The 9,552-nt window shown below is 35.2% G+C and overlaps 2 protein-coding genes across 2 annotated transcripts; one reads left to right on the forward strand and one right to left on the reverse strand.

Moving 5' to 3' along the window:
- Nucleotides 1-627: 627 nt before the first annotated feature.
- LOC107020381 lies at nucleotides 628-4,237 on the forward strand. Its single transcript, XM_015220722.2, has 4 exons — nucleotides 628-788; nucleotides 901-994; nucleotides 2,197-2,406; nucleotides 3,295-4,237. The coding sequence occupies exons 1-4, from the start codon at nucleotides 714-716 to the stop codon at nucleotides 3,996-3,998; spliced, it is 1,083 nt and encodes a 360-aa protein (XP_015076208.1). The 5' UTR covers nucleotides 628-713; the 3' UTR covers nucleotides 3,999-4,237.
- On the reverse strand, nucleotides 4,217-9,105 carry LOC107020382 (sec-independent protein translocase protein TATC, chloroplastic). The gene is made up of 4 exons (XM_015220723.1): nucleotides 8,735-9,105; nucleotides 6,766-7,073; nucleotides 5,225-5,515; nucleotides 4,217-4,629 (listed from the first exon to the last, which is right to left on the reverse strand). The coding sequence occupies exons 1-4, from the start codon at nucleotides 8,979-8,981 to the stop codon at nucleotides 4,420-4,422; spliced, it is 1,056 nt and encodes a 351-aa protein (XP_015076209.1). The 5' UTR covers nucleotides 8,982-9,105; the 3' UTR covers nucleotides 4,217-4,419.
- Between the last annotated feature and the right edge of the window lie 447 nt (nucleotides 9,106-9,552).

The following is a 9,552-nucleotide window of genomic DNA, read 5'->3' on the forward strand; positions in this document are numbered from 1 at the left end:
ATTTCCAATTAAACTTTTTGAAGTATCGTAAATGATATGCAATATTCTTTGTCATATTTTTGGAACATTGGTGATCCTACCATTCAAAAATTGAAGCATATATATTGTTCACTCTAACCAAAATCAAATAAGGACACGTACTATAATCCTATGGAGGGATCCGATTTAACCAATTATTTAAACCCAAAATTTAAAAAACCACCCATATCCGCTCCATCCATCCACTTAACTTTTCAAAAAAAAAAAGGGGGGGGGGGAAATGACAAATATACCCCTGAACTATCGTAAATGATCGTTTTTGGGACATTGGTGCCCCTTCTGTCCAAAATTTAGAGCATATATATCCTTTATACTAACGGACATATACGTGTTAGAATCTTATCCACCAATCAACATTTATTAAATATTGGATCGACAGATAAGATTGTGCCACGTGTCCCTATTTTGTTTTCCGTTAGAGTGAAGGGTATATATGCTCTAATTTTTGGATGACAAGGGCACCAATGTCAAAAGTATGATGGAGGATATCTGTGCCATTTACGATAGTTCGAGTGTATATTCGTCTTTTTTCCCAAAAGAAAATTAGGCTTCCTATCGAAACTATCAAAAACGACGCCGTTTAAAATTCATACTTCAAAACCCCCAACCCTCTTCATCTTCTCCACTATTCTGTCTGTCAAAAGAGTGAAGGGTTTTAGAAAGAGAGAAAAAAAATGGGAAAAGCAGCGAAGGAGCAATTGAATAGAGCTCTCAGTGAGCATCTAAACACCATTTATGAAACTCTTGAGGTTTAGTATTTTTTAAATTTTTTTTTTTAGGTTTTAATTATTATTTTTGCAGTTTTCTATATATTTGTATGATTTGATTTATGAAAATTGAGTTTTTCTTTTGTTTTTGCAGGCATTGTGTCAAACACCATCTTCATCTCTTGAAAAAGTCAGCTGGAAAGAGGTTATTCAGATGGGTGAACAGCTTTATAAACAAGCCACTATGGGTCAATTTCTTTTTTCTCTTATGTAGTTTTACTTTTCAAAAGTTCCAATTTTTATACCCCCTTTGCCCCAAATTTATTTGTCATGTTTTATTCGGGAGTTAACTCGACTGATATTTGAAGCTAAATAGGATTAGATTGACTTGATTTCTTACAATTAGATGTTGCAACTTTTCTCGTGTTAATTTTGATGAAAAATACATTTGAAAATGTGGGTTAAAGTTTAAATAGTGTGACTTTCGGGAAACAAAACATGACGAATAATTTGGGACGGAGGGGATACATTATATATGGCATCTTTGTACTATTGATGTCTTTGTTGACAGTTTTAGGCATTAACAGTATCTGTTTCCACATTAGAGAATTTATTTCAGTCATCGTCAATTTAATATTGTCTATATATTTTTGATGGTGAGGTATAAGTACTTATATGTTGTAGGTAAGCTAGTAGAGACTATCCATAAAAGAGGAAGTAAATATAGATTTGATTATCAGAAACCTATCCTAAAAGAAGATGAATGAGGCCTTCTTTAATTACGCAAAAGTGTAAATATTTAAATCAGCTGATGATTACATATATTACCTTTCAAAACTTATTTGAAGTTTTTGAATCCTTGTGAGATGAACGAGGCCTTTTTTAATTGTAAATATTGATATCGGCTAATGAATACATATATTACCTTTTTTTAAATAAGAAGGGAAAGACAGAAGAGATTATCACTACAGAAGGAAGCCTAAAGATGTTAAAAATTTTAGAGATCAAGGGCAAATTGCATCGTCATTTGTTTAAAAAGAAGAAAGCAGTCCGAGTATATATTTTTGCATTGAAAACTGAGATCATTATAGTGTTTTTTGATCTTCGACTATGTATATGCAATTCCAAGTATTAATATCTAGAGGTCTATTGCAAAATACCAGCAGAAGGAGCTGATTCATTTCTTCTGAATGTTTAGAAATATACTTGTTATACTAGTGAAAAGGTTGAGCGTGAAATATACTTGTTATACTAGTGAAAAGGTTGAGCGTAGAAACGGCTTTGTGTGTCCTTGCCTTCTGTTCTTTCCTTTGTTTTTCTTTTGATTTTTCGGGAGGATCAAGGGAGGGTTCCAATTGCTGACTAACCGAGCAGTCGTACTTTGTAAGTCTCAGGCGTTCACCTACCAGATAGTGTTGGTAATTGACAGTTTCTTTTCATTCTGGTGCAGTTGGAATGCTTTGGACTGGAGAAGCACCAGAGGTTAAAGCACTGGAGGAGAACATGGCTTCATATTTTAATATGCTGCAAGGGCTCCTTTTGCTTTCCCACTCAAGTACAGTTGGCGGAGGACCTACCCTGTGTTCCTGCATTCATGCATCCATTAAACAAGTTGTTGATAGCAGTTTCATGTTAATGAAAGAGTCCGTGTCTTCATATGGTATGTATCTATCTATCTGTATGTATTCTCTGCTCAGCCCAAGTCCATGAACATATGAAAAGCTTACAGAGTCCGTGTCTTCATATGGTATGTATCTATCTATCTGTATGTATTCTCTGTTCAGCCCAAGTCCATGAACATATGAAAAGCTTACATATACAAAATGCTAGGAAGTATAGTGTATCCGAAATGGAAAAAGGTCATCATATTGTTTTACAAATAGTGTTTATCTTTTCTCAAGTTATGCATCTTTCACACATCAGCGTTTACCCGCTTCAATCCTTTCTTAGTATATGGGGATTCACCAGTGTAATCCCTCTTTTCTATCATATGTTATAGTTTCATAAAGAAAATAGAAAGAGCATCAAAGGCAGGACTTAGCTAGTTTTACCTAATGACTGAGCTACTAGACCTATTAGTTACTGCTTGTGTTATTTTAAATTTTTTTGGTAATTTCTAAATGAAGTCATAATGGTCTTGCTTTACTTGGATAGCATGTTGAAAATTATGAGAAATTATCTGAGTTTAGCCAAAGAGCTTATTACCCCAAAGCTAGTGGCAGTTACCTAATAGTCGAACATCCAAATTAGTGTCCATGTTTGGCTGATGTGCTTCATCAAAATCTCAAAAGCGCATACACAGTACATGTTGAACCGTCTATCCCACAAAAAAAAAAATGGAGGCAGAAGAAATCAGTTAATGGTAGATAGCTCCATTTGCTTGGGTGTAAAAAGTCATTTCTCTCACTTTTGTTCTGCTTCTAGTTGTGGCATATTGCTTTTCAGTTTCATTCATCACTCGTATCTGCTGCATCTACTCCTCGTGTATTGAATTTCTTTTAATAGTCATATGGACCAACTATGTTTGCTGCCCAAAATGGTTGTGCAGGATCTAACAACAAAAATCAGAAATTATCAATCCCGCAGTTGGTGGGCACTGTCTGGGAAGCTTGTTCTGCTCTTAAGAAGACTCCAGCCACAAATATTACTGCTATAGGTCGAGCAATGACACAACTTGCTGTTTCCATGAAGGATGTACTTCGTGAAATGAATGAACTGAAGCCAGCGTCATCTGATGTTGGAGATGAATCTTCTGTTCAAGATTCTGCTGAAGGAGATCAGGATACTGATGATTCATTTGCAGGTGATCTAGGCAATGATCTTTCTGCGGAGGAAATGGAAATTGCTCGTTTGACTACTGACGTGGTGTCTGCAACACTTGTGGTCATTAAAGAACTTATCCGCTCCATTACAAGCTTGCTTAAGCAGGAAAGTACTGCAGATACTGCTACTTTTGTACCCTCTCTAGAGACACTACTGAAACTTTCTCAAGAAATCGGACTGCAAATTGACGAACTTGGAGCTTCTCTGTATCCTCCACAAGAAATTTCTTCATTGAAGACTGCTATAGAGAAGATATCATGTGCTACTGATGAAATATTGGTGGAACTGGAAAAACTTAAAGGGTGTTCCGAAGATTTTGTTAAAGCATGCAATGGTCTGCGGTGTTCATTGAAACAACTGGAAGCAGAATTAGATCACTCAGATGCAACTGCTACAATGCCCAAGATAGAAAACCTCGCGGTCGCGTAATTATAGTAAAGGGGAAAGGGTAAGGGGATGAAAAATATGATATTGAATGAGCTTCTTTGATTGTAGCTATGGGCATCGAATTGAAAGTTCTTACATTTATTTGAATATGTTATTGTTCTTTTTTGTGACCTTATGCCATCAAATGAATATAGTGTGTTGTCAAACCAGCTGCATATTGGAGTACTACTGTTCAAATATTTCTATAACAATCATCTATATATAGCAATATTTTGCTGTAATGGCCATTTTTTTCTTCATTGACAATTTTTCTTGTGACAATAGCAAATGATTCAATAAACAGATCATATATGCTCTACTCAGGTGTCCTTTATATGCTACATGAATCTTGGATCCCTATGCTGTATGCATGATCATATTATACTACTTGGTATATTGATGCAAAGAACAGAGGCTTAATCGCTTATCGCCCAGAAAGCTTAACCATCCATGCTCCACCCAAGTAAAGACCCAAAAGGGGGCCAGCTAGAAGCATTTGAGTAAGGGGATCAGTTGATGGTGTGAGCACTGCAGCAGCAACGACAGCACCTACCACCACGTATCTCCAAATCGACAGCATTTGATCTCCTGACACAAGACCAGTTTGTCCCAGAAGCAGTTGAATGACAGGAACCTGTAAAAGAGAGTCATTATAGAGTTGCTTATTGGATTAAAGCAATTTGGATATAAAGAGGATGCCGATCAACATCATACAATAGTGTGATTTCACAAATATTTTCACTAAGATGGAGACCATGCTAGAATCTTGAAAACTTCACCACTGAAAATCATCATTCTCACTTGTTTAAGCGCACCTCTATTCCACCAGGTAATTATTACCTCCGACCAGCACATGTACTAGGTTAACTCTGTCCATCAAAGCTTAGGTAGATGAGAATAAATTGCCTAACATTTTTTTCTTTCTACTGGATTGGAATTTTGATTTATGAATTCCAGTCACTTCATTGCCCGCTAGAGCCACACCCTTGGGTGCTTAATATTTCGTATACTCGCTTCTATTTTCATCCCAAAACATTGCTCAATTATGGCCAAGGTGCTTTTAAGCAAGCATTAGTTACAAGTCGAGCCAACCAAGAACACAAAAGTGAAGTATGGCCAAAGATTTGAGAAGCTCTAGATTGAAAAACAAAATTTCCTACCACTAAACTGTTTATCATGCAGCATGTTCTTATATACTCATGCAGAAAAGAAAACAGCACAAGCCAAACCTGGAAAGACAACCCTGTACTGAACATGAGTACGAGCACAAATTCGAAGTATTGATCAATGGACCAAAAAGATTCCACAGCCCCTTCTGCATAATTAACAAAGAAATTCAAGGCTGCTGGAGTGAGAACCAAGTGTGAGAAAACAATGCCGGCATAGAAAAGAACAGAGGATCCAAGGACAATTGGTGCCAGGAATCTTCTTTCTGACATTGTCAAACCAGGAAGAACGAAGGCTATGATCTCGTAGAGAATCACAGGAGCTCCTAAGAGAAGGCCACTATATCCTGAGACCTACACCAAAAGTGTGAATAGTATAGTTACTCAAATGAACATGCCACGGTAGTAAGAATTCCAACTTTAAAGTTAATCCCAAAGACACGAAAATCATGTTGTTGTGACCAACTCTAATCTGAGGTTTGAACTTTTTATTAATCATTAGCTTCCTCGATATATTAGAGAAATAATTTTAAGTAAGCATTCAGAAGTTCCATGAATGAATATAGCTATTATAAACATAATGCTAAGCCATTAATAAACACATAATAGAATTAATAATCAGAAGATGCCAACTCAATACTTCAGTAATAGAAGATTAATGCGTGAGAGAGAGAAAAAGAGCACTTCGGTACCACAAGCTTCCTGAGTTGAAGCATTCAATTAGACAGTCTAGCCTGTTGGATTCCTTTTTCAAACATCACCAGCACACATTTACTATTATTACTTCCAAACAAGAGCAATTCCATCCGGAAGATTAAGATTAACTGCTTACTTTTGTTTCTTTTTTGATGTAAACAGGAGTACATGGTAGATCTAGAATCAATTAAAGATGTTTTAGATTCCTTGTAAATTTTGCTATAGGATTAGATCTTCCTGGTACTCTCCACAATTGAAATTAGGAATCTGTAACTTGTTGTGGCAGGTTCTGGTTTTTGTTTTGGAATAGAATACAAGTTGTTACCGTCTAAAAAAAAAAAGTATGCCAACTGGTCCCAACTTTCCGATACCAAAAATAGCAAAACACTGTGTTACATAACTTCCATTTCTTAGACATATTCAGCATGCGCTATCTGAACACCCGCATCTATGTATAGGTACATTAACTACTACTTGCATTTATATGTAATAAACAGTTTGACTCATACATGATTTTGAAGATGAATATATTGACATTACAATAGCATGCACTTTAAGGTGAGGATTTGTTTGATGTACGTGGATAGATTACTTGTAGGTTTCTTTAGAAATCAAGATGTGTTAAAAGAGAGCAGTTGAAATTTTACAAAATATAAGGGGTAAGATACTCATAAATATTTAATATTTTGTAATGGCCCGAACAGAAATTATGACATTCAATCAAAAGGAAGTACATATTTGATATTTCAGCAAAACAAGCCAGATATCAGGCACAGCGAACAACTTTTAATCCTTAAAAAGGATTTTAACATGAGATATATCTAAATAGTTCACGGAAAAAGGTTCATTGTGGTTAAATGGTTAAGGAATGAGTGGCAAAGGAGATTTAATTAAAGGTGCATTCTTACTTTTAAAGTAGTGAAAAAGAACTCTCCTGGACCTAGTTGCAAAAATCGAACACCTTGTGCTAGAACAGGGGCTTCAAGAATCAAGATAAGTTCTTTTGAGAAGGCAAAACATCCCACTATAGCAGCACCAACGGCCAAAACAGACACAAAGAGTCTCTGGCGCAACTCCTCCAAATGATCAAATAGAGTCATTTCTTTATCATCTGGTAGCAGCTCTTTATTAGGGTAAAGGAAATCATAAACAACATTCCCTTCACTGTCTAATCCACCGTTCTTAAATAAACTCTCGCTTGAGCCATCACCGACATCTGGATTTCAAAAACAAATGCATTATTACAACCTAAATGCATGATTTTTTTTGCTGTCATGGACAATTACCAATACGCACACTGAGAAAGAGGACAGAAAAAGAACAATTTTATGTATAATAAAGGTACTGTTCTGGAGACTTGCATCATACAAGTGTTGAATAGTGCTCAGACAACTGTACGCCCACAAAATAAGTATGTATAAGAAAGGGAAATAGTAAACTAACATTTTGTGCATATTCTTTCCTTAAAAGCAGAATGGGAAGTCGTTTCCAGCAGATATTAGACAGTTCAATTAGTTCTCCCCCTATGTAACACTCTCACTTTGGCACGGCATAACAATTTGCTCTTGCCAAAATGCATTAACAAACATATATACATATATTCCCTGCATCCTAACTCATGTGAACCATTAGATTGGCGCATAGTTTAAGAATAAAAGGAAGACTTTTGCAGCTTGTGATCTAAAACAAATCTTAGACATCTGTGTGGCTATAAATCATTTTATTTTTGAGAAAAGTAACAGTTAGTCATATTTATCCACAGGTATACTACCTCAAAAGTGTAGTTCCCCTCCAAAAGTGTTGTAATTACATAGGATCCTATAACTACGAAGTTACAGCCAGTCTATAGTTGTTGTGCTGATTACTTCTGAGCTATTTAAGACTACTTGTTTACACCAAAAATAATACAGAGCTAATAAGCTTCAATCTTCATATGTGGCTATAAATCATTTTAGTAAGGGTAAAGGCAATTTTAAAGTTAAGTTGTTTCAAATTATAGAAAGGTGCATTCTTTTAGGGACAGACCAAAAAGGAAAGAGTGTCGCGCAAATTGGGACAGAGGGAGTACTACATTAGGGAAATTTACTTATCCAAAACAATTTCAAAAAAAGTGTTTATATAAAATGACTAAGAAGTGAAGAACATGTGCATTTTCTCACATTTTCATAGAAAAAGATATGCATACTCGCATTATTGACTTGGGACAAGGGGAGCAATTTTTTTTCAAACACAAACCTTAAACTTAGATGAAACAACAAACAAGTGACGACCAACAACAACAGATAACTAGTGAAGTTATAGGAAGGATAACAAGTCTGAAGTTTAATAGCCATAATTATTAAATTACTCTTGCTCAGAATACCCCAAAACCCAAATCTTTCCTAGATCTCCATTTTATAGTCTTACCAATCAGAGCAATCATTTCTATGATACATAAGAATAATTAGATATGACAACAGAAAAACAAGCCCTTTCAGAACATTTGCAGCTAATGAAGAAACATAATTAGCTAAAGGACCAATCTAGTTAAACATTACACCTTTATACAAACTACCCATATCAGAAAACTCAAGAAGACCATTAAAAGCTCAATCTTTTACATAATAAATCATAAAACAAACCCATTCAGAACACTTGCAGCAAAATAAAGAAACATAATTAGCTAAAGAACCAATCAAATTAACTATTACACCTTTATGCAAAACACCCATATCAGAAACTCAAGAAAACCAGCAATAAAGATCCATAATTAGCTAACGGAACAACCCAGTCAACTGCTACACCTTTATACAAAACTCCCATATCAGAAAACCATTAAAAGCTCAATCTTTTACACAATAATCATTTGGGTATTTCTCTTTTGTGTTTAAATCTTACCAGGTCTATCTTCAACAGCTGAACCAAGACTACTAGCATTTGCTCCACTAATTTCTCTCTGTTTCTCTATGGAATCTTCAACAGCAGAACAAACAAGTCTGCTGAACTTTTTGATGCATTTTCTGCTAGAAAGATTCAATTTTGGCCTTGTTGGGTTGATATTCAGAGAAGTTCTTGAATTTAAGCATTTGAAACAGTTAGTTTGAGTCAGGTGAAGATTTGAGATGAGAGCACTTGAACTTCCCATCTCTTTTCTTTCTGTTTTTTGGGTTCTTTTCCTCTTTGATTTGGTTTTGTTGTCTGAATTTGGCTTTGAAGGGATGATTGGTCCTCACTGGTCTTTGCCAAAAAATATCTTCAGAACCTGCTGTAACCTAAAAATGTAAATAAACTAAAGTCTTTGCTAATAAATTGCATAGTATTTTATTTTGAAGAAAAATAATGTTCACATATTCTTTGGTATAAAATAAAAAATAAGTTAGATTGGAGATGATTCGAATATGTGAAGAAGAAGACGAGAGGGTTTAGATGTCCACGGAAGTGGTGAGAGAGATTAATTGTGGTTGGATTTAAGCAAGACAAAGAAGTATTTAGTAAAAGTCATATAGTTATAATAACATTAGTGGATCCAGAATTTCGATCAAGGGTTGTTAAATTATGAAGAAGTAAAATCGTGTAAAATTCAAGAAGTATCAATACCTAATGTATACACATAAAAAATATTGTTACCTAATTACATAGTATAATTTTTTATCGAGAGGATATGGATCGACGCCCCTCAAATATATAGTAGGCTCCATTGCGAAACATGTCTCGTC

This window comes from Solanum pennellii, chromosome 5, assembly GCF_001406875.1.
Source record: "Solanum pennellii chromosome 5, SPENNV200".
Taxonomy (NCBI): domain Eukaryota; kingdom Viridiplantae; phylum Streptophyta; class Magnoliopsida; order Solanales; family Solanaceae; genus Solanum; species Solanum pennellii.

Excerpts from the sequence above, each read along its gene's own strand:
- LOC107020381 (XM_015220722.2), top strand. The coding sequence starts at position 714 with ATGGGAAAAGCAGCGAAGGAGCAATTGAATAGAGCTCTCAGTGAGCAT. Across the intron at positions 995-2,196 it reads TTATAAACAAGCCACTATGG|TTGGAATGCTTTGGACTGGA; the intron begins GTCAATTTCTTT and ends ATTCTGGTGCAG. Across the intron at positions 2,407-3,294 it reads AGAGTCCGTGTCTTCATATG|GATCTAACAACAAAAATCAG; the intron begins GTATGTATCTAT and ends ATGGTTGTGCAG.
- LOC107020382 (XM_015220723.1), bottom strand. The coding sequence starts at position 8,981 with ATGGGAAGTTCAAGTGCTCTCATCTCAAATCTTCACCTGACTCAAACT. Across the intron at positions 7,074-8,734 it reads AGCTGTTGAAGATAGACCTG|ATGTCGGTGATGGCTCAAGC; the intron begins GTAAGATTTAAA and ends TTTGAAATCCAG. Across the intron at positions 4,630-5,224 it reads GTACAGGGTTGTCTTTCCAG|GTTCCTGTCATTCAACTGCT; the intron begins GTTTGGCTTGTG and ends TCTCTTTTACAG.